This window comes from Meles meles, chromosome 3 (genome assembly GCF_922984935.1).
Source record: "Meles meles chromosome 3, mMelMel3.1 paternal haplotype, whole genome shotgun sequence".
NCBI lineage: Eukaryota > Metazoa > Chordata > Mammalia > Carnivora > Mustelidae > Meles > Meles meles.
Window position 1 is genome coordinate 102,116,312 of NC_060068.1, and position 25,380 is coordinate 102,141,691.

Consider the following 25,380-nt stretch of genomic DNA (forward strand, 5'->3'; position numbering starts at 1 on the left):
ACTCAAATGAGAGGTCACTCTCAGAGGCACTTGCTGCACTGATTTGTCTGTGAAGACCTGTCTATTTTTGTCGATGTTGGAGATATCTCTGCAAATTCAGGCTAATCTCCTAGGGCCCTCTGAAAATGTTAAGGTGAAGTTGAAGCATTTTATTTCCAGTGAGTGGGAAGGGGAGTACATTAGAACATTTAGCACAGAAGTCAATTTTGGCATTATCAAGAACAGCTCTTAGAGAGTCCAGGAAAGAAATGATATTTATAGGCCCCAAATCAACTATTCTTTTAAGTAATATCAACTTTTTTAAAGTAAAAATGTTAGCAAGAGTTAAGAAATGTTTATATTTTCTTCCAGAGGTAAAAATTCATTATCTCAGCCAGTATGGGATTTGTGAGTCTTATTAGATGCTGCAAATTTAGGACTACAGGGGAAGAGTCAAAACCTCTTGCCTGGGGCGCCTGGGTGGCTCAGTGGGTTAAAGCCTCTGTCTTCAGCTCGGGTCATGATCCCAGGGTCCTGGGATAGAGCCCCACATTGGGCTCTCTGCTCAGTGGGGAGCCTGTTTCCTCCTCTCTCTCTCTCTGCCTGCCTCTCTGCCTACTTGTGATCTCTGTCTGTCAAATAAATAAATTAAAAAATCTTTTAAAAAATAATTTAAAAAAAAAAACCACCTTGCCTGCTTAATTTCAAACAAAAAGGAAAAAAAAATGTGTTTGTCTTTGACTTCCAAACCTAAATTTGCATTATTTAATAAAAACTGTAAGTTTGGGGCACCTGGGTGGCTCAGTGGGTTAAGCCGCTGCCTTTAGCTCAGGTCATGGTCTCAGGGTCCTGGGATCGAGTCCCGCATCGGGCTCTCTCCTCGGCGGGGAGCCTGCTTCCCTCTCTCTCTCTCTCTGCGCCTGCCTCTCTGCCTACTTGTGATCTCTCTCTGTCAAATAAAATCTTAAAAAAAACAAACAAACAAAAAAAAACCTGTAAGTTTGGGGCACCTGGGTGACTCAGAGGGTTAAGCCTCTGCCTTCAGCTCAGGTCATGATCTCAGGGTCCTGGGATCAAGCCCCGCATCGGGCTCTCTGCTGAGCAGAGAGCCTGCTTCCCCCTCTCTCTCTGCCTGCCTCTTTGCCTACTTGTGATCTCTCTCTCTCTGTCAAATAAATAAAATCTTTAAAAAAAACCTGTAAGTTTGATTTCACATGCCTCTGTTTCAACATAAAATTATCCTCATCTCAGGAAAAGAATTTAAGTTAATGTTATCAATAGTCTTAGTAACAAAAGCTATCTAAGTACATAAAAAGCATTATGGTTAAGAGAGAGTCATCTGCTCTAATAGTCATAAGAGTAACTGTTCTCTGCTCAGAAAACATGTGTTCTCCAAGATTTAAGAAAGAATTAAAGGAAGTAGAATAATAATGAAAAGAGTGTGCTGCCTACAGGTTTCAAGCTAGGATGCTCTCCTACTTGGCCACCTGGCCCAGTGACCTATTTCTTATTCTGGCAAGACACCATGATTATCAAGACATTAATATGAAATAAAATAAAAATAAAAAATTAAAATTCCAAGCTTTGCGCAGTGGCAGTATCGTAGCCAATGAGGTTTATCCGAGGCGCAATTATTGCTAATTGAAAAAATTAAAATTCTATAGTTTGGGCATGTGTCCTCCAAAGAATGTTTCAAATTTACATTTAAATTTATCTGGCTTAAAGCTCCCAGTTCAGCAATATCTTGTGTTGGAAATACTGTCTTGTAACAAAATAAAGTTTAATATGACTGTCTTTACAACAGTAAAGAGTTAAACTGTAATGAAAAGCTATGGTTGCTTGCAATGTCTAACTGAGGGCATCATGAAGAATTCTAAAAGAAAAATATAAAAAATGAATTGCCTAAGGGAAGTTTCATGTATTAAACTTACAGGCATTTCTAGGCTATTCTCTTACTGATGATAATAAAACCTGATCCCTCCATCATTTTAAGAAGCATTATATTAAATTTTTATGGCAATTGGTTTAGTAGCTAGGACACTGCCATTTTCCTTCTTTGCAAATAAACATATTTTCCACAACATAAGTCATCTTATGCACTGTGTCCTGATAAACTCTGTGCTATGAGAAGAGGAGAGAAAGGGAGATTAAGCAGAAAGATGAGCACATTTTCTTTAATGTTTGAAATAACATGAAACACACCAAGAAAATAAAATATGAGTACCACTGTTCAAAATTTTCAAGTATGACTGCTCTAATGTATTAAACCAATAGTACCTGACATCAAAAGGTATGTGTGAGAGTAAAATGTACAACACGGACAAGCCCAATTGGAAAAATATAGGACAGAAGACGACAGAAGCATACTTCTAATATACTCCATAGGATCAAAAGGCAAATTATAAAACAATACAAAATCTGCAGGGAAGCATCAGAGTGAATGTATATAATTAATTTCGGAAAGAGATAGTTTGTTCAAGGCCAATCACAGCCATTCCTCAAAGTCCATTTTGGTTGCTGACAAAATCCTACGGCTTCTATAGCTATATAGATGTAGCAATGACCATAATAAGTTCAAATATCCACTGAGTACTTACTATTTAGGCATTGATTTTGCAGGCATTATCTCAAACAATCCTTGCAGCAAGCATGTAAGATGAATACTGTTATCCTCTTGCTTTTACCCAGGAGAAAAGTAAGGCACAGAGACTTTGCTAACTTCACGGCGAGTAAGTGGGAGAGGATGTAAATACAGGCCATCTGGCTCCAGACAAGCTCCCTTAACCACTATACACTATTAATTCAATTACATGATGAATAGAAGGTAAACTTGAACATGGGATAATTTGTCATGTACCCAATGAGAAGATTACAAAAAATATTTTTTGTCAATTTGAATATATACACATTTGAGAATGTAGATACAACTATCAACTAACTGCAATTTTAGTGTGTGTGTGTGTGTGTGTGTGTGTGTGTCTATATATATACATATATATGTGTATATAAAAGACTTAATATATATGAAATCACGTTACGTAAATTAGCATACTCATTAAAATATTGCCCTTCTTAACAATTTTTTTATTATGTTATGTTAGTCACCATACAGTACATCATTAGTTTTTGATGTAGTGTTCCATGATTCATTGTTTGTGAATAACACCCAGGGCTCCATGCAATCCATGCCCCCCTGAATACCCATCACCAGATATTGCCCTTTTTATGTTCACGTTATGTAACACAACAATACAGACTAGTGGTTTAGCACAAGGACTCTGGAGCCAGACTGGGTTCAAAGCTCAGTTTTAGTATTTCCTACCATGTAATGTTTGACGAGTTATTTAACCTCTCTGTTCTCAGTTTCATCATATGTCAAGCATATAGTACCTACCTTGTCAGGATGTTGGGAAAAGTAACTGAGTAGAAACATATGAAGGACTCAGAGCAGTGCCGGGCACATAGTAACTATATGCTGGTGTTAGCTCTTACATTTTTTCCTAAATGCTTCACTCGCACCTTTGGCAGGAGGGGTCTGCTATTACCAGCCTAGCCCTCTGATGCTGCGTTATACAGTACCTCCCCTTCTAAGTTGTTTGGGATACACAATGTCCACTACTGCCACTGAAGTTCTTACTCCAAACCACAATATCCATTCACCTAATATTAGAAATGCTTGATTTGCTATTTGAGAGGTTGTCAGATCTCTACAATAAAAATACAGCATGGCTTTAAAAATTATCTTTAAAACCCCTGTTGTTGGTTTTGTTTTTGTTTTTGTTTTCTTACAGCATGCGGCACTTGGAATTTCACATAAAAATCCCAAGAATAAATGCTAAAATGGGGTTTAATGCCTTTGCCTTTAAAAACCCCAATTTGGGGACGCCTGGGTGGCTCAGTGGGTTAAAGCCTCTGCCTTCGGCTCAGGTCATGATCCCAGAATCCTGGGATCGAGCCCCACATCGGGCTCTCTGCTCCGCAGGGAGCCTGCTTCCTCCTCTCTCTGCCTGCGTCTCTGCCTAGTTGTGATTTCTCACTGTCAAATAAATAAAATATTAAAAAAAAAAACAACCCAATTTGTCTGAAAGCATCCAGTGTTGTTCCAGGCAAATCTGACTTCCCAAGATAGTAATTTAGTGTTCCAAGTAAAATAATTGAAATAACAGAAGCAGAATTTGAGGAGGAAACTCATTTCTAAGGGATAAAGGATAATTTGGAGGAAATATAATTGTCATATTTGGGAAATGGAGTTATATCATTAATATTCAGGGATAGTGAAAATAGATCTTGGGCATTTACATTGGTTTTTACCACAATTATTAGGTTTCATTATGCAACTTGACATGATAAGTACACAGCTGTCAAATCCCCACCTCATTTGGTGCTTGTGGATATAGCTGAGAGTAGGGGAAACTACCCATGCTCAAACCAGAATTTTCTGACAAAATTCCCCATGACATATTTACTATAAAACTGAGGGGGAAAGAAGCCAACTCTAAAATCTAAGCACAATTTCACTGACATCCTAAAAAAAAAAAAGAAGTTTTCTGTGTTTATGAAGTATGTAAAAGTGTTACTAGTATGACTGTCAAACTAATTAGAAGATACCACTCATAATTAGAATGTTATTATTATTTTTATTATTATTATTTTGGTCACAAGTTTGGTAACTGACAAATTAAGTCCCAGGGACAACTGAGCCACTGTTACAAATCTTCATGTTCTGTCCACTCTTGACTTGGTTAAGGCTTTCTCCTCGTAATGAATACAATTCAGTGACTTTAACAGAAGTCAGCACATTTGCCAAGTACTGCAGTTTGCTTTAATATAACTCTCCAGAGACTGTCCTGAAGTGGGGGGATGCAACACCGAAAGAAAAAAAAAACACTTTTTCCTCCCAAAAGAGAGGTCTACCTGACTAGCCACAAAATTGTTATTCTCCAAGGTTCTCTGCAGGTTGCCTTGGTTTACACTTCAAAGTCAAACAATGTGGAAGATTTAGTCATGTAACTTCATTTTTTTTGCTTGTGTTACTGAGTAAGGGACAGGTGAGGCTAGGTAGGGAGAGACAGGTAGGGGGGCTATGTGACTAGGCTCATGCAGAAGGGTACATGGCTCACAAAATCCCAGATGTGGAGAAATGTTATAGACAAGATATTAACCAGAGGGAAGGGAACACTAAGCCCCCAGTGACAACCCATTTGGGACCCCTTTCCCTCTACAGAGTTTCTTTTTCTTTCCTTTCTGTTCTCACCTTTGCTTAATACTTTCACTTCATTTCACTCTTTTGTGTCTGTGAGATTCATTCTTCACGTCCATGAGACAAGAACCCTGCAACCCTGCAACATTATCAAGTGGGACAAGGGTTAGCGAAGAAGGAAATCCAGTAAATAGGGTCATTGTTTTCACAGACAGAAGTAGAATTTCAATAACATCTACATCTAACAATTCATTCCTAATCAGGTAATATTTTATGCTCATAATCTTATATTTTGTTTAAATTTGAGAGTACTGGGACGCCTGGGTGCCTCAGAGGGTTTAAGCCTCTGCCTTCGGCTCAGGTCATGGTCTCAGGGTCCTGGGATCGAGCCCCACATCAGGCTCTCTGCTCTTCAGGAAGCCTGCTTTCTCCTCTCTCTCTGCCTGCCTCTCTGCCCACTTGTGATCTCTGTCTGTCGAATAAATAAACAAAATCTTAAAAAAAATTTTTGAGAGTAGTACCTCTTTTGATGGGAAGAAATGGAAACATGAGAAGAAACAAGAGACTCAAATTTTCTTTTCACCACAAGATCACTAAGTAGATGAATAGCTTATTGCATATTGTCAATAACTAGAATCTCAGCTGCATAGGTAACGCGTCTTAGAGAGTATAACCATATAATTTATCAAACTAGGATATTTTTGATAGCAAAAAAGGGACAATGTTGATAATTATGCTGGAGAAAACAGGCATAAAAAGGGACAATGTGGAGGCGCCTGGGTGGCTCAGTGGTTTAAAGCCTCTGCCTTCCACTCAGGTCGAGCCCCGCACCCAGCTCTCTGCTCAGCAGAGCTCTCTGCTCTCTGCCTGCCTCTCCGCCTACTTGTAATCTCTGTCTGTCAAAAAGGGACAATGTGGCTGACTCCAGAAAATCTGAATACATGGTCATTCTCCCAAGAGTTGTTCAGATGGTACCCACATCAGTAAATTCTAAAATGACTTATAAAAGTTGGTAAATTGAATTATTTGATGAGCTAGTTCAGAAATTTCCTGATGAAATTAGCTGCCTATTCATCTCAAGAATACATTCATTGGTTCTTCAGTTTGTTATGTCCTTTTCCTATTATTGTTTTTGTTTGGAGGGGAGTGTGGAATTTTGTTAATTGGTTGGTTTTGTTTCATTATAGCGTGTAAGTTGAAAAAAACCTTTTAACCAGTGAAATTTTATCATTCCTTTGGAAACTGGTCCCAGAGCAATGGCCTGGTTTCTTTTGTAAAGACCACGGGATTTGGGGGCCAGCATATAATGCAAGGGCTCATGGTATAAATACCATGTATTAATACATGGTATTAATACCATAAGCTCTGAAGACAGTTCTACTCATTGGCTAATTCCGTGGCATTCGGAGTTAGGACTCCTGCACTTTCGGAAAGTGATTTAACACTCTGTGGTTTAACACAGAGCCAGAACAATCAAAAGGAAAGAATCTACTTATGTCACTCTTTAGTTCATAACCTTCAGTGGTTCTGCTTTGTCTTTTAGAACCAAAACAAGAATCCCACAAGGCACTCTCTGTTCCTGGTCCTTACCTGTAGCCCTCGCCTCAACTCCTACGTGGCTCTCCTCCATTGTCTCTCCAAACATCCTGGCTTCATTTAAACCAGTTATTTCCAAAGTCTGATTTTATCCAAGAGACATTTCTAGTTGTCACAAGGTGGCAGTGGGAATGGGGGCTGTGCTGCTAGCATCTGGTTGGTACAGGTCAGGGATTTTGCTAAACATCTTACAGCTAATAAGGCAGCATCCTCTGTCTCCTGCCCCGCCAGAATCATTTAGATCAAAATGTTAATAGTGCAAAGGTTGAAGAACCCCTATCTACACCTTTTCTGACACCATGTTTTCCTTAATCCCAGGCCTTGCACACCCTATCCCACTGCCTGAAATATTCATGCTCTTCCCCTCCTCTTTCCCTTTTTCTTTAATAATTCCTTTTCACCCTTTGATCATCACCTTTTCACAGTGGCTTTCCGGATTTTCCGCCCCCGATAAATATTAAACTCTTTCAAAAAATTACATAGGACTTAAGAATATTACAGTTTTACGTATACTTTTATGTGTTTGTAACCCCACCCTAACGAATCCCAGGTGAGCCGTACCATTTAGCTTGCATTCATCATAGTAGCCCCAACAGCTAGTACAGCGAGGTGAGTTGTCCTGTATCACTGCGTTCAATTACTAAATGAACATTTAATAGCCTCACTTACAAAATAAGAGTAATAGAGTAATCATCTCATTAGGTTGTAAGGAGAAAATAATACACATAACTCTGTAACACTGCGTAGATCACACTGAATCCAGAGAGACCGACGCTCTGTAGTTTGTGGACAGCAGACAGGCTCTACCTGCTCAGCATCAACACTTGCACGATCTCTTCCAGGACTCGCGTCTACAAATGATTTTCCCTCCTCTAAATAGTAACCAACAATTGCTGCGCCTGCGCTTTTCTGACTCTCTCGCGAACCAGGCTACCGGAAGTGTTTTCCTTTTTCTCATTGGCCCGCCACTGGACTGATTTCGTCGATACTGCGCAAGCTCCACAGCAGGTTTCCTCCTTCCCGGGTCCTCCCCGGCTCCGCCCCGTGTTCCCCCTGGAGGGGCACAAATCTGCCAACACGCCTGCGCGAACGGGCGCGCCCCGGAAGTAGTTCTTCGGCCCTGTGACACGTAGCAACGGAGTCTGTTCAGGGTCCTAAGCGTTATTGAGGGGTTTTGAGGGGTTGCTGGACCTGCTGGCGCCGGTACCGCCGCTTCCCGGTTTGGTGAGTGTCCCGGGCTTGTGGCGCACTGTTCGGCTTCTCTTCAGTGTAGTGCAGCGCGGCTTGGTTTGGCGGCCCTTTCGCTTAGACCCTCACTCCCTTTCAGGCCCTTGGTTTGACGCGACCCCTGTACCTCAGGCGCGGCCTTCCAGGAGTCTGCCCTTTCCCGGAAGGCCCAGGCCTTATTTTGCAAGGAGACAGTCGCACTGTCAGCGGCAGTCTTCCCAGAGGTGAGGAATCGTCTTTGTTGTTATTTTAGACTTCCGTGGAACCAGTTCTCCCACGCCCCTTCCTCTAACCACGGCATATCAGCTCCGTGAAGTGGAGGTGTTTTCCCGGCTCTTGGAGATCCTGTGCACCTCCCACCTGGATCTGTCCTCCAAATGCCGTTCCCCCAATTCCAGAAGAAATAATTTAGTGCCTTCTGAGGCTTTTTGCTTTGTACCGAAACGAATTCAGTAGGACCTTGGGTGTAAACACTGTTTGCCATTTTTTTCTTTTTCAGATTATTTGCAATGGCAGGGTTTGATAACTTAAACACGGATTTCTACCAGACGAGTTACAGCATCGATGACCAGTCACAGCCGTCCTATGACTATGGAGGAAGTGGAGGACCCTATAGCAAGTAACTTGTCAACTTTGACAATATGTAGCCCAGACTGAATGAAAGCCTGTATCCTTATTGTTTGGTTCTGCCTAAAACTGAATGTGTCACCGTGTCCCTTGTCAGGAATGTGATTCCTCATAATCTTCCTTCCTCTCAGAAGATCTGTGACACTGGTTTGGTTTTGACAGGATTGCCCTATTCAGAGTTTGGTATCTTCTGCGGTATCTTCAGGTGTGCCCTGAGTGCAAAAGGAGATGTTAAAGTACTGTTTCCTAGTAATAGTGTTTCTGCATCATTTAAGATAGGGATATTAGCTTCAAGTATCTAGAAGATAACCTAAGCGATTTCGTCTACGGAACCAGTTAAAAATTTGAAATCTTGTGATGGCTAGTTTAAGAGTGAAATCAACCCGAGTTTCAGACCTTACCAATGTTAATTCAGAGGGCTTAGTGACACTGTTTAGTATTGTTAGCTCCCTGTTATGAATCAGCAGGTGATTTTTTTTTTAATAGCAAGTGATAATCATCTTTATTACTGCTCATATTGAAACCTTATGGGCAGTACACACAAGTTACCAGTTGCTGACAGTCCCTGCCAGAGGGGAACTCAAAACCTTCCAGCCCTGAACTGTTAAGAACAAAACAAAACAAAAAACCCAGATTTTTTTAATAGTCCCTGGTGGTAATGGCAGAAATACATTAGCTGATGCTATCCAACAATCTCCTCTAAGACATAATATTTTTCGTTTCTTAGGACCTTAAAGGTTATCTCGTCAGTCATTTCCAATACCAGGATGGCTTAACCTTTTTTAGATGGTCCAGGACCCCTTCTGGAATCTTACAAAAATGAGAGACCTCTTTCTGAGACGTAAATGCGCACATTCAAATGCCCACATAAATACCCATATTACTGCACAGTTGATGTGCCTTCTGATGTTCGCCTATGAACCCTGAATTAAAAATCTCATGAAAGTCTCCCAGGATGAGAGCAAGGGAAGGTTTTGTTTTGAATCAATCTGAGAGAAACATGTAGCAGTAGAACATGTTTGAATAAATGAATCTGAATGAAAGTGCCTAAGAATTTAAAAAGCAAAGCAAAAATCAAATTCAGTCTTCAGTATGGTCTGTCTTATATAAGTTGCATTTTTTATACCTTTTGACCCCTTGAGTCTGCTTAATTTGATATATTCTAAGCCCTTTTCCCCCCTAAAACCTAACACATTGAACAGTGGGAGTGAGCATGTGAAAAATACTATAAATCAGTTTTTTCCTTCAGTTAAATTATTTTATATACCATCAGGGATTTATCTTCTTTGAACAGTTAATTGGGCAGAATTGGAGAAATCTTGTTGTGAAATTTCCATTCATTTATTTAATTAAGAATGTTTTTTGTTTATTTTAATCTATATGTGAGAGGCAAATGAATGAAAGATTGGCCAGAGTGCAAAGGGCTTTGAAAAACCGATCTCTGTATGCAGTCCTGTTTTTAACTAAATGATATAAGACCCTGCAGAACTATTACATTTGGATCACAGTCTCCTAGGTTTATTTATCTCTGCCTTTCTTTCCTGTCCTGTCCCTGTTTGCATCTCTTAAATGTGTGACTTATCTTTTCCTTCCAGATATCATCCTCTCATTTTAGATTTCCATAGGAAGGTTGTTTAGATATCCTTTTGCTAAATATTCTCCCAGTTCCATTGCAGCCAGATCATGTGCCAATAACCATTGCTTCAGTATGATGAGGTTTTTTTGTAGTTGCTTATATACCCATTATTGCCAATTAACAAATATGAATTTATAGATGAAGCCTAGGAAAACAGGAAGCTTAATGTATTGGCAGTATTAATTGGGTTTCATTTGTAAGTATCATTTATATATTCTTATAACAACAGCAGCAGCAACAAAAAGTAAAAGCCCCTTTGATCTTAATCTGTTGAGTTTTATGATTACCCTATTGGATAGGTCCCACACTCTATGCTAGATATGCCTATAAAATGCCAACTACATATTTTTAAAGTATTTAAAGCCAGTATTTTTTCATCTTTGACTTAACTATAAGAACCTATATAGAATACAATGTTGACTTAGTCTCTAAAGATTGTGTCTACCACAATGTATTCTAGTTTAAACCCAGCAGGAGCAAGCCACCAAATTTCCTGACCAGATCCTTCCAGAAAATGAAAATAGTAAAATTCTATGGTGTTGTTTTTCTCACCTTGCATCTTAAAGAAGGAATGATGGTACCACTTTTGAAGCTGTCATTTGCTTGTAGTAATTCTGTTCCTTACATGACATGCGTCTATAGGAACAGTTCTACAGGATGGACTGCAGACCCTAGAGGATCCTTGAGACCGTTCAGGGGGTCTTTAAGGTTAAAACTATTATTATAACAATATTAAGACACTATCTACCTTTTTAGGTGTGTTGACATTTGTACTGATGTTGTAAAAACAATGACTGGCAAAACTGCTAGTATCTGAATATGAATCAGACAAGGGCATCAGATTGTTCTAGTAATCATTGTATTCTTCATCAACACACGCTTTCTGGGGTGTGGAGGGAACCAGTTTATTTGAGGATGCCCTTGATCAGGGGCTACTGGGTGGCTCAGTCATTAAGTGTCTGCCTTCAACTTGGGTCATGATCCCAGGGTCCTGGGATCGAGCCCTGCATTGGGCTCCCTGTTCGGCAGGAAGCCTGCTTCTCCCTCTCCCACTCCCCCTGCTTGTATTCCCGCTCTTGCTGTGCCTCTTTATGTCGAATAAGTAAATAATTTTTTTTTAAAAGATGCCCTTGATGAAGCAGTAAAAATTATGCTGCTATTAAATCCTGACCCTTTAGTACCCACACATTAAAAATATTCTCTGTGTCAAAATGGGAAAGTCACAAAGGCCCTCTGGTTCGTACTGAAGTACAGTGATTCTCTCGAGGAAAAGCCCCTGTGCAGTTTGAATCACAGGCTGTATCAGCTGTTCTCCATGAAAACCATTTTTATTGGAAAGAACATCCTGATAGACAAACTATGGTTATTTAGACTTGAGTACTGGGCAGATATTTTCTCAAAGATGAAATAATTGAGCTTTTTACTCAAGAAAGAAAACTGACAGTATGTGTAGCCAGTGGTTAAATTCAAGTTTTCAGGTAAAAATGAGGATTTGGGAAAACTGTCCATTACTATGAACTTTTCACCTTTCCAGAATTAACCGTTTTTCTGATGAAATCATTGGTGACATTAACAAAGGTGATTGTCCTATGTTTATACTTGATATATATGTTTTTATATTAAACATGTCAGTGTTTGGAAGAGCTGAATCACCCACACTAGTATTTTCTAAGCAGTGAATGTTAAAAAATCATACATAAGTAAAGCAAGTATCCATTCATAAGGCAAGACAAATGAGTGTATTCTAGTATAAAAAGTTTATTAGTATTGTTCCATTTTCTGTGTTGCAACTTAAGTTTAAAAAACTGCCACTTTGGATGCCTGGGTGGCTCGGTTGAATAACTGCCCTCGGCTCAGGTCATGATCCTGGAGTCCCAGGATCGAGTCCCACATCGGGCTCTCTGCTTAGCAGGGAGTCTGCTTCTCCTGCTGACCTCTCTACTCTCATGCTCTCTCTCTCTCAAATAAATAAAATCTTAAAAAAAAAAAAACAAAAAAAACTACCACTTTGAGTAATCTGAAAAGGTTGTTAAGTAGTTTTCCAACTGTTTGTCTGCAACACTAGATTTTCTTCAGCTGTTTCAACTAAAGTTGAATGCAAAAACAGATAAGAACAGTATTTTCTTTTTAAGATTTTTTTTTTTTTTTTTTTGACAAAGATGACAAGTAGGCAGAGAAGTAGGCAGAGAGAAAGGAGGTAGCAGGCTCCCTGCTGAGCAGAGAGCCCGATGCGGGGCTTGATCCCAGAACCCTGGGATCATGACCTGAGCCAAAGGCAGAGGCTTTAACCCACTGAGACACCCAGGCGCCCAAAGATCAGTATTTTCTATTAAACCAGATGTTAATGAGATTGTCAAAAATATAATGCAGTGCCACTTTTCTCAGTAATTTTTTATAGTACTTTTTCATAAAAATTTTATGCTGATATGTAACTGGTTTATTATTACTTTGAATTAATATTTTAAACATTTCTGTTTTAATTTCTAATGTGATAAATAATGACAGGTATAGTCCACATAAATTAAAAAAAAAACTTTGGGCTTCCCAATAATAAATTTTAAGTGTATAAGGGGATTCTAAGAGCAGAGAGTTTGAGAACCACTGGTCTGTACCATTCTTCTTGGTTTTCCTTTTGCATACACATTCATATTCTGTCTGTCTGTCTCTTTTTTTGAGAGAGAGAGAATAAGATACAGTCCGTTTATGCAGATTGTAGAAGGCTCCTGTATGGAGCCTTTCTAGCTGGTTCATAAACTCAGAGGTAGATTATGATATATTCTAACAGATCAACCAAACATCATATTATACTAAATAAAAAAAAATTCTTGTCCTAGTTCATTTCAGCCATCTAGTCCTATTGCTTGTGTGTGTGTGTCTATGTGTAAATAAATGGAAATCAACATATTTGCATATAAAAATGATAGGGGAAACGTATATATGGAAAAAAGATACTATAGCTCTGTCCATAAGGTAGGATTTGGGGGTGATTTTTATTATAATTGGTGAGAGTTTGCCACTGGAATAAAAGTCTAGCTTTGTATCCTGGCCCACCACAGTCAAATCATTTTCATCCAGATAGCAGTTTCTACATCTTTAGGATGGGAAAGATGATAAAATAAACCTCCTAAAGTTGTAGTGAGGTAATAGGATATAATTCACATTAAACACTTGACACAGTAATGTTCAAATAGGTTATATGTATTTTTGGAAATTTTTGGTAGTTAATATGTAACTATATGTTATATATAACATTTTAGAATGAATTAATTTTAATAAGTAGTAAATATACAACATTTTTAAAAGGTGCAGAAGATTTTAATATGAAAATTAAGTCTTCCACTTCCCCCTGCTTCCAGATCCTTTTACCTATATAATTATATGTGTTATACTATACTACATTATACCTAAATCTATGTAATTGTATGCATTATACTTAATGTTTGTACATGTATATAAAATACATGTATACAAATATATACATACAGATATATTCTAAAAAGTGCCATCACAGTGGTACATACAGTATATACTGTTCTGAACATTGGGTGTTTTTCGATTCTGCCCACTGAATATTTTTTGATTATCATTCCTTATTAGTACACATAAAAGTACCTCATTCCTTATAACAGTAGTAATCTATGCCCCTATTACAATATATTTACTATTGTTTGTATTGTTTTTTATCTTTTGCTATTAAAATAGTGTTTCATCAAAGTCTGTATTACTATATAGCCAGAAAAATAAGTAGCATTTTTTAAAGCTTGGATTGGACTAGCATGATAATTAAATCTTCAGAGTCCCATTGGGCTCTCCAGAGGGCTGTGTATAGTTGAAATTTTGCTATTACTTAGATTTGCTTTTAATCAAGATGTTCAGTTAATTTAAAAATTAGATTTAATTTTAAAATTTCAATATTCGTGGCAGTCATTAGATTTTATATTTGTCAATAGGGAACTATAAAATTTTTAAGGGTGATTAAACTAACGGATCTTTAAGACTTCTCATTTCTTTTCAAAAATATCTTTTAAAATAATTCTGTATTTGTTACTGTGTAATGAGATTACTAATTACTAATGAGATTAGTCCATTGATAGGTAAGCCATATTTTTTTCCCAGAACATGATAAAACAGGTTTTTGTTTTTTTTTTTTTTGAAGAGTTTGTTTATTTCTTTGACAGACAGAGATCACAAGTAGGCAGAGAGGCAGGCAGAGAGAGAGAGAGCAGGGAAGCAGGCTCCTTGCCGAGCAGGAAGCCTGATGCAGGGCTCTGTCCCAGGACCTTGAGATCATGGCCTGAGACAAAGGCAGAGGCTTAACCCACTGAGCCTCCCAGGCGCCCCGATAAAGCATGTTTTTAAAGCTACTTCTTCAGCATCCTTCCGTTCCCTATTGTTTTCATCATTAAAATAGCCTTGGTAAAGCCTCTTTTTCTACAATGCAGGGTTTACTTTAGTACATATCAAATGAGACAGTAGTTGTACACCTTCTTTGAAGACTTAAAAGTGCTATTCAAATACAAGGTGTACAATGCAATAATGTTTTGTTATATTTAGAAAGCTTTCACAAAAAGAGGCTTGAATTTTTTCCGTATGTATTTGAAAGTGGTCATGGTTCTTAAAGAGATTTACCCACTTGCAAAAAGTAACTTACTACAAAGAGTCAGGAAGAATGATGACATTCGATGGAGATCCAAACTACAGTGGTTACATAGCATGTAGTATAGTCTGTCATGTTATGCTTTCATTTCTAGTCTTAGGCATCAATTGTATTTCACGGTTATCTTCATATTACATATACTTACTGAAGGGGGAGAAATAGATAAAATTCTTAAGTTTTCATTTGTTGACCACCTAATGTTTAAAAGTTTCATAGTTTGTAAAATGCTTAAGCACTGTGTAAGTGTTGGTGTCATTAGAAAGATTATCTAAAAAACACGCTTAACATTGTAGATAATCAGATCATCTTAGTTATCATTTCAGCACCATTTATGAAAACTGGCAAAGTAGCTATTCTAGGGAATTGCATGACTATGACTCTGTAGCTCTCAGAGATACACTGTTGACATAATTCTGAGAAATGTAACTTTGATTTACAGACAGTATGCTGGCTATGACTACTCGCAGCAAGGCCGATTTGTTCCTCCAGACATGATGCAGCCACAACAGCCGTACACGGGGCAGATATTTCAGCCTACTCAGGCATATACTCCAGCGACACCTCAGCCATTCTATGGAAACAACTTTGAGGATGAGCCACCTTTATTAGAAGGTAGGATTGGTTGCAACAGTTCGTAGTATTTTGTAGTGTCCATCTGGTCAGTGAAAATAGATCTTAGTTTGGAGAACTTGTCCTTTCCTTTTAAAGAATGATGGTACAGAAGAAAACAGATATGAAACCACATTGAGGTACAGAAAAAAACAGATATGAAACCACATTGAGCCATAGGGGACCAGAGTTTTTAATAGATCTCTATAAAGTAATAATTATGTTAGTATGTGAGCATTGACTTTGACTTCACATTAATGATTAAATTCTGTCAGTGGAAGAAATGAAAGGAAATAACATGGTAGTGGTTATTTTACATGGAAGAAGCTGGCAAAACCAGTAATAGCACTGAAAAGAATGGCATTTTTCAAACTATTCTAAAACCCATAAAGCAGTAGTTCTGTACATTTTGAGGGGGGTTGGATACCCTTTCAAAGTCTAATAAGAGCTATGAATACTCTTCCCAGAAGAAATGCACAACTGTGCATAGAAACATAGTTTCATATACAGTTTCATAGCATTTCCAGGTATTCCTGAAGCCCCAGGTAGAGAACTCCTTACTGTTAATGCTGTCCATATATTCTTTGTTACGCAGTCATAGCTGAGAATGTCTTGTTTTTTTTTTCATATCCATACACTTTTCTATACCAAACCAGAAATAGGATATTTGTGGAGTAAACCCCATAGTGAGTGAAGACTGGTATTGAAGACTAATCAAAATGTCTCATATTGCTAGATTCTCTTTTGATAATGAGTGCTTCATTTTTTCTCCTGTTGCCGCACAGATTCTGGTAAACTAAAGGTGTGTCACAAATCCTAATTGACTGTCTTATTTTATTTTCCTTTAGAATTAGGTATCAATTTTGACCACATCTGGCAAAAAACACTAACAGTGTTACATCCATTAAAAGTAGCAGATGGCAGCATCATGAATGAGACTGATTTGGCAGGACCGATGGTTTTTTGCCTTGCTTTTGGAGCCACATTGTTACTGGTAAGATTTCAGTTTCAACTCTAAGTGTGAGATTAGAAAACAGTCTCTCAGTGTCCCCCCAGGAGCCATTTTTGAGAGTCCATTTATATATCAGATCTTGAATGTATTTTGAGTGGTATTAGGTTGCTGGAATATTATGTACCCATTCATCAATTCTCCACTGATAATAAATGTCATATAATTAGAAATAATTTTTTGTTTGAAGAAAAGGTCTAAATATTAGGGAAAAAAAACAATAACGTGTGGCTTTAGTCCATCATCAAAACTCCTTCTTTTTAGAAATTGACATTTTTTAGCCTGTTGCTCTTTTATTTATGTATTTTAATGATAGCTTTTTTTGTTTTTTAAAATCTGTGGACTTTGTGCAGTATTCTATTACTATAGTGGTTTTGGTTGTTACTTTCCTATATATTATTTTAACTTCTAATGAATTGGAACATTAAAGGACAAGATGTCTTACTGCCTATCTCCTACCTCCCTCCGAATGTTAAAGTATATTGGAAATGAATAGTTGTAAAGATAATTTGCTAATATATGTTGTATTTTATCTTATGTCTCTGAATTAGAAAAGATAAATGATGTAATGGATAGAAGATGGGATTTTTTTTTAAGATTTTATTTATTTATTTGACAGAGAGAGAGAGAACACAAGTAGGCAGAGAGAGAGGGGAAGCAGGCTCCCCACCGAGCAGAGAGCCTGATGCAGGGCTTGGTCCCAGGACCTTGAGATCATGACCTGAGCTGAAGGCAGAGCTTAACCCACTGAGCCACCCAGGCGCCCCAGAAGATGGGATTTTTAGTCAAAAAATATGGGCATTAGTTCAGTGCTCCTGCTTTGTCCTAGAGCAAGCTGTTTTCATCTTTCAGCTTCCTCTGATAGATAATTTTGTGATTCCCACCTCACAAGGATTGTTTACAGATTAACCAAGACAGGTTAAATGGGAACATTGAAAAATTTTAAAGCACTGTATGAGGTTTCATTATTACTACTTTAGTGAATTCGTTGGTGAACTCAGCTGAGCCTTTTGAAACTTCTACACTCTCAAATATTTATAAATACTGAGTCTAACAAAAATGGCAAGAATTTTTTCATGTAACGTAGTCTTTAGAGGCATTCTCATAATTGAGTTTTGTATGTCCAAAATCTGACAAACCAGGAAGTTCTTGAAATCTTCTCTGTGGACTTATTTTCATCACAGTATGACCTAAGTACAGTGTTTGTTCATATATCTTGACAGAGTACTATGACAGCAATTTACCTAACTTATACTGTCTTAAGTCTCTTCAGTCATATCTTTAACAAGAGCATAATTAAGTTTTCTTTTGTTTTTTTTTTGTTGTTGTTGTTTGTTTGCTTGTTTGTCAAAAGACTTTATAAATCCACCAACAATTTGGAAAAATAATGAAAGAAAAATGTATCTTCCATTATGTTTCTCTTGCATGTTAATCCGTTTTCTCCTCTCCTCCCCATAGAACCACTGTGTCCTGCTAATCCTGCCTTCCTTTCACTTAGCTCCTTTAACAGCCATATAAATGAATGGTGAAATTGTTTCTGCTGTTACAAAGATTGCGACTACATCCACCAATGAGAATAAATTGCTTTGGGTCAATTTTGTTGGTATTAGGTGCTTTCAAGTGATGTTAGATATTGTCCAAACATTCTGCAGGGGTTTCCATCTTGTCTCTGTAGTTTATTTGCTTAAAATCAGCTAGATTTCTTTTTAGAAATCTACTACTTAAAGGTGATTGTACCATGATTTTGTATCTTTATTTGTGGAATTGCTTAAATACTAACTGGAAAATGAAAAACCAAATATCTGTGTATTGGGAAATAGATACTTAAAATTTCTTGAGAAAGATATAAAAGCCAATCTGTGTTTTACTATTCTGCATAAAGAATAGATGCCTCTACAGATTTTGATGCTCACAAATTGAGTATTTTCTTACATGTACCATTTTAGGTGAAATAAGACCAGAAAGAATTTCCTTTCTTCCCTTTAATGTATAATCTCTTCTTTATCCACAGGCTGGCAAAATTCAGTTTGGCTATGTATATGGGATCAGTGCAATTGGATGTCTAGGAATGTTTTGTTTACTAAACTTAATGAGTATGACAGGTGTTTCATTTGGGTGTGTGGCAAGTGTCCTTGGATATTGTCTTCTTCCCATGATCCTACTTTCCAGCTTTGCGGTGATATTTTCTTTGCAGTAAGTACTGAATTTTTATTTTGGGGATTGATTGACCAATTATCTGTAATAGGATTTATCTCATCCAGTTTAACATCAATCACTGATTCAGCAAACATGAGATATAGGGCCTGTTGTGAATGAGGGTTGTACTATATGCTTTTCAGTGGTGAGCAGTAGAACTGAGAATAAATTTTAAAATCTTTTATACCATCTCTGCTTTTATTTGTAATAAAGAATTTGACTTTTGTGTTTATTTACCAGTGTCAGTAAACAAACTGAACAATGGTGATTGTTAACTAAAATACTACATGAAAAGATCAAGTTGTTAAAATGTTACTTACCATCTTTAATATTTTTTAGACTATATGATTTCTTAAAGATGTTGGGCATATGCCAAGTGAATGAATAATAAACACATACTCTGTGTTTGGCAGCTTTTAACTGGAAATGAAACATTCTTTTTATGGGAAGAGGCTGTTGTTACTAGCCTGCCATTCTCAGATGTGCTTGTAAGCAGCTTTAAGTATTAATTGTTAAATAATATTTTAGGTAAGGTTAAAAACAAAGCTGTAAATTCCTGCTGATTAAATTCTTTTCTCATGGCCAGTGTGCAGATTCTCTCTCAACAGTTCCAGCTCCTCCGTGTGGCTAGTGCCGGGCACAACCAACGATGTGCTGTTGTTACGCTTAAAAAGTTAAAAGAGAGGTTGAGGGGAAGAGCAGGTATCAGCTGTCTGATACTAGAGATCTGACAAGATGATGGCTTCACAGTATTCTTGCTTTGTGTAAAAATGCTTTAGATTTTCAGTGTAGAAACTGTTTCACTCTTTTCATTTGTGGAGATTGGTACATATATATTTGAATTTTACAAAAGAGATTTTCTACCAAAGCAGTATTTTCTAATCAGGGCAGTTTTGCTCTTAGTGTTATTAGGCAGTGTCTGGAGATAATTTTGGCTTCCGTAACTGTGGGGCATACAGAGTGCTACTGGTACCTCATGGCTGAAGGCCAAGGATTCTGCTAAACAGCCTAACGGTGAACAGCCCTTCCCAACAAAAGTACATCCATCCAGGTGTCAGTAATGCCAAAGTTGAGAAGTCTAGGCTAACAGGAGCAAAATGTAATTATAAATGAGCTTTTTCTCACTTCATTGAATGTGGATGTGAATAATTGAGCATTAAAAAATTCACTGTGAGGTACATTATTTTAACATTTGAAAAAAAAAATCTTGATCATTTCTGCAGATTTGTGCAATGTGGATTTAAAATGCTTTTCTTTAGAATTGGTTATTGTATTCTTACATAACTAATCTCATTTACTGTCTTTTTTCCTCCTCCCCGTTTCTCCTTGTCGGTTACAGAGGAATGGTAGGAATCATTCTTACTGCTGGAATTATTGGATGGTGTAGTTTTTCTGCATCCAAAATTTTTATTTCTGCATTAGCCATGGAAGGACAGCAACTTCTAGTAGCATATCCTTGTGCTTTGTTATATGGAGTCTTTGCCCTGATTTCTGTTTTTTGAACTGAATTTATCTGGCATGTGGACATCATTGGGCCAAAAAGGACTTGAACTCTTCAATTGGACCAGCAAACTGCTACAGTGCAACTCTCATGCAGACCTAACATTTGACTGTTGGAGCAATGGAAGTAAATATGTATCTTTTGTTCATTTTTATAGAACTTTTGAATACTATGTTGGATTTATCTGCAGTATGACTAGCTTTAAGTATTTGTGCTTATACAGATAAGATTAAGAAGTGCTATTTCTCTCCTGTTCCTGCAGCCTTTGAAAAACAAATTTTTTCCTTGCAAATTATATTAAGATGTTTTTAATAGATTTTTATCAACTGTGGGAAACTAACCACAGAACTAATAATCTTTCTTAGAAACAACCCAGTCATAGTTAAGAAGACACGAGACGTATTGCAGAAATATTTTTCCAAGGGATTAGGAAAGAAAAATTGCCTATATTCTCAAGTTAGATGCACTTGGAGCAAAAAAGTGATCCCAAAGTAGAATTTTGTAAGTTTGCACTTCCAAAATTTGACATTCCTTTAAATTATCTCATGGAGTTTTTGCTAAAATTCAAAGAGACAAGAAGTTCATAGTCTACTTTATTGTAGACAGGAAATGTGAACACCTGTTAAGATAAGCATTAACTAAATCGTAGTGACCCAGACTGGCTACATTTATGTTCATAGTTGGATCTTCATATTTCCTAGAAAATCACTAACCTTTTTTGAAAAAAATATTTAAAATGTCACAATTTCAGTACTGCAGTTACCAATGTAAAATGCATTTGATGCTTAGTAATTAAAATTTCCCAATTTTAACTGCTGTTGAGTTGATTTTTACTGTTTTTGGTATCACATTTTCTTTAACTAGTTTCTGTTTTTAACTTGTATTCCTGATTTAGCCTGAGTTTTAAGAACAGAAATTTTTTAGTATAAAAAACATTAAATATGAGAGATAAGTCAGTATAGCTAGGAAAAAAAAGGGATTAAGTGAAAGGCAATTTGAGTTACAACATTATTTCCTTGTATTAAATTTATTTGGCTAATGTCATGCTCGCTTGTCAGAGAATCTGTGGGGAAATGCTGTGTCTTGTATTTTGATCATTGGCTTTTTCTGAAAAAACTGCCTCTGATTTTGGACAAGTTCGGTTACACTTATGAGAAAGGTGCCCTGTGGGGAGGAAAATGTTGCTTTTTTTTTTTTTTTTTTTTTTTTTGGAGCAACAAACTGATGTTTATTGTTGGTTTTAAAAGGTAGTGTTCAATCAAAAAAGGAGGTTACATTAATAAAACACATTTCTTATAAGATCATGATTTCTAATCTCTGGAATCATGTAAATTCGTTTTTCTTCATTAATACTTATCTAGGAATACTCTCAGTAATAATTCGTTTCTGGCTGGGTTTTCAAACTTACCAAAGTATTTTAGAATATTTCTTACTGTAATCCATGGATAGTATTTTTTTTGCCTCTTTCAGTTCAGTTTTATAAATACTGCTCTTGTTAAGGCAGATATAATGAGTGCCTTCTGTTAAATGAACAGGGTAGATGATGCTTTGGGAATTAAATTTTCTCACTGTTGAATAATCTCCAACCATTAATCTTCAGTCAGATTCCCCAAATTGTTTTCTTATTTTTTGCTTCTCCTACCCCCAAGATGATAACTTTTAATTTAAATCAATGTTGAGAGATTTTTGTCGTTATTTGTCTTATTTAACTCCAAAGTGATTAGGTACAAAACCATCTTATATAAACAGTTGCTCTATCAAAAACAGCTATACAGTGGAGTTGCATTTAATGCAAGAGGTTAGTTTTAGGGGCGCCTGGGTGGCTCAGTGGGTTAAGCTGCTGCCTTCGGCTCAGGTCATGATCTCAGGGTCCTGGAATCGAGTCCCGCATCGGGCTCTCTGCTCGGCAGCGAGCCTGCTTCCCTCTCTCTCTCTGCCTGCCTCTCTGTCTGCTTGTGATCTCTCTCTGTCAAATAAATAAATAAAATCTTTAAAAAAAAAAAAGAGGTTAGTTTTAGAGTTTGCTTGATACCTGAAGAGTCATGTATAGCCAAAGTCTCCCTTCTTAAAGTTTTCTTATGGGCACCTGGGTGGCTAAGTGGGTTAAGCCTCTGCCTTCAGTTCAGGTCGAGATCTCAGGGTCTTGGGATCAAGCCGCACATCTGGCTCTCTGCTCAGCAGGGAGCCTGCTTCCCCCCCCCCCCCCCGCCTGCTGCTCTGCCTACTTGTGATCTCTCTCTGTCAAATAAGTAAATAAAATCTTTTTTAAAAAATACAATGTATATAGCCATATTTATGCATACCTTAAAAGCTGAAAAACATTTCAAAAAGTTATATATGCTGACTTTTTTCTCTGGCATTGTAGTAGATTTTTGTTTCCTCAGTGAAGTTCCAGGAAGAGCATCTAGCTAGGGTCCATTTTGTACCCGAAACATACATGTAACATTAAATATGAGAGATAAGTCAGTATAGCTACAAGCTCACTTAGTTATTGTCTCTGAGTAACAAACTCACTATGAATGGATTTTCAGGATCTCTCAGTCAAGCTTCAGTGTTATTTATTTATGTATGCCTTTATGCCAAGGACAGATAGTTGCTTTTATGTATTGCATAAATGTGTATTTTATGACTTTTTAAAAAAATATTTTATTAGAGACAGAGTGAGTGAGAGAGAGAGAGATTGAGAAAGCACCAGCCGGGGAGGGGCAGAGAAGTAGACTGTCCGCTGAGCAGGGAGCCCAACATAGGACTTGATCCCAGGACTCTGGGATCATGACCTGAGCCGAAGGCAGACACTTAACTGACTGAGGCACCCAGGTGCCCCTATTTTATGATTTTTAATACCATGTCATATTAGCATGTTTACCAGTGGGTGCTTTCAAGAGCTATGTGACCAGACTTGTAGGAATGGGCATTCTTTCTCCAGATACTGTTATAAAGATAGTGCAAAATTCTGTAGATCTTAAAACGCTGTTGCCACATACTAGGCATCCAATCAAAGAGGATTTTTTTTTTTAAAGATTTTATTTATTTATTTGGCAGAGAGAGAGGGACAGAGATCACAAGTAGGCAGAGAGGCAGTCAGAGAGAGGGGGAAGCAGGCTCCCTGCTGAGCAGAGAGCTCCATGCAGGGCTCGATCCCAGGACCCCGAGATCATGACCTGAGCCGAAGGCAGCGGCTTAACCCACTGAGCCACCCAGGCGCCCCTCAAAGAGGACTTTTAAAAATGTATCTAATGACCTATTTTTGGGTAGAATTTAAGTACTGTGCATTTGACTTTCCAAGTTTGTTTATAACCTTAATGGGTATTGCTCAACTCAAATACACTCCAAATCTAAGTAGGATGATTATCTCTGAAACTCAAATTATACAATTATTTTTGTGTAGTATTCATTACCTATAAAAAAGGAGCCTTTCTGAAATTAGACATTTTTTTCCTTGTAAATGGAAGAATTTAGAACTTTGGGCAAAGGGTGAACTATAGGAATTGAAATCTTATCCAGTAGAGTACTCTGACCTAGTAATCGTGGAAAGTTGTAGGAAGTCAGGACCACATTTGGAGATCTGCTTGTTGTCATATAGAGCAGAGCTAATGTAATGACTCAGACAATTTGCTTAATTTGCCCTGCAGGAGAAATTTTATTTATACGTTTTACATACATTTATACATTGTATATACATTATTTTATTTATACATACTTGTGTATATGTATAATATTACACATACTACATATATACATATACACACGCGTATGTATGTACATATATGACAAGGTGTTTAGGCTTTCATAAAGTATTTCCAAAAGTTTTGCAAGAAATATAGAATGGTACAGATCATAGCATGAAGTGTACCAAAGAATAGCACTGGGTTTTTCAAAACTCCTAGAGCAGGCTTCTACCTAAAAATAATGCTCCAAGCTAAATCTGTCCTTACAAACTATGTGCTGATTCATTTTGTGATATCATGTAAAATTCTAAGTACTGGTTACCAAATGATCTCAATTTTTTTTTTTAAGATTATTTATTTATTTGACGGAGAGAGTACAAATAGGCAGAGTGGCAGGCAGAAGGAGAGAGAGAGAAGCAGGCTCAGGCTCCTCACTGAGCAGAGCGCCCAACTCGGGGCTCAATCCCAGGATCCCAGGATCATGACCCGAGCTGAAGGCAGCCACCTAACTGACTGAGCCACCCAGATGCCCCATGATCTCAATTTTTATAAGTTCCAATTTATTTGGAAATGAAAGCTTAAATGATTTCTTAAGCAATTTCACCTAAGGATATACTTGTTTTAAAATAGGAAGCTTAAGAATAAAACATTCAGAGTTAGGCAAAAACAAAGTACTTTTTCAAAGACTTAGAATAATTAACGGGAGATTTGTTTTTCTTCTTAGGATGTATTTAGGACTTGGGGAAGGAATGGCAATAACAAGATACCAAGGTTATTTGTGAATCCCATAAGGAAAAATTGGATCGTGTGCTTTTATGAATAGATAAGAATGATCTATCATTAGCTTGTTAAGAATACAGAGTTTATTTCCAAACAGCCTGAGTAAAGCCTGTACAATCTGTGCTATTATTATTATTGTACACCACCAATGAAGAAATAATGGATTCAAACTTCAGTATGGTGGCAGAGTAGAGTTTTTTATACTGAATTCATACTGAAGTTTGAATTTTAATACATAACTATTACCTGAATTTCAGTAAGCTGATTTGTTCATTAATAACTGAGTATTCATATCTGGGCAGTAGGTAATATAAAACATTAAATATTAAATTATTTCTAGGGATTGGCAGAGTACTTAACTAAAAGTGTTTTATATTAGCAAATGTATATCTCAGGACAGTGACTATGCAAACTGAAGAAAGAAAGCTAGTAGTATGGAGTTAGGATTTTTACATCAAGGTAAGAATACTTCTACCCCTTTGCACCAAGTTCCTACTTTAGTTAATGAAGAACATTATCTACTGATGGAGCACAGTGTCCTGTGTTTGTGAAAATAAATTAAAATGATTACATACTCAAATGAGTACTAATTAAATACAGAGCTGTTCTCCTAATTTAAAAGCACAAATACTTTCTTGAGCACATTAGGTTCTGAAGATCAGATATTACATTTTTTGTGAGCCTAAATAATTAGG

General features: G+C 37.2%; 1 protein-coding gene, 1 long non-coding RNA gene and 1 pseudogene across 3 annotated transcripts; all 3 read left to right on the plus strand.

Moving 5' to 3' along the window:
- Window positions 1-1,559: 1,559 nt before the first annotated feature.
- On the plus strand, window positions 1,560-1,688 carry LOC123939409 (annotated as a pseudogene).
- A 6,166-nt stretch (window positions 1,689-7,854) lies between these two features.
- YIPF5 (Yip1 domain family member 5) lies at window positions 7,855-21,049 on the plus strand. Of its 2 annotated transcripts, XM_046000316.1 has the most exons (7): window positions 7,863-7,999; window positions 8,103-8,226; window positions 8,502-8,621; window positions 15,362-15,534; window positions 16,380-16,525; window positions 18,552-18,733; window positions 20,076-21,049. In XM_046000316.1, the coding sequence occupies exons 3-7, from the start codon at window positions 8,512-8,514 to the stop codon at window positions 20,236-20,238; spliced, it is 774 nt and encodes a 257-aa protein (XP_045856272.1). In that variant the 5' UTR covers window positions 7,863-7,999; window positions 8,103-8,226; window positions 8,502-8,511; the 3' UTR covers window positions 20,239-21,049. The 2 variants fall into 2 exon arrangements, with proteins under 2 accessions (XP_045856271.1, XP_045856272.1); XM_046000315.1 differs by lacking the exon at window positions 8,103-8,226 and having other exon boundaries at window positions 7,855-7,999.
- A 157-nt stretch (window positions 21,050-21,206) lies between these two features.
- On the plus strand, window positions 21,207-25,097 carry LOC123938706. Its single transcript, XR_006817763.1, has 2 exons — window positions 21,207-22,035; window positions 23,439-25,097. It is a non-coding gene; the product is annotated as an uncharacterized LOC123938706 (long non-coding RNA).
- The last annotated feature ends 283 nt before the right edge of the window (window positions 25,098-25,380 follow it).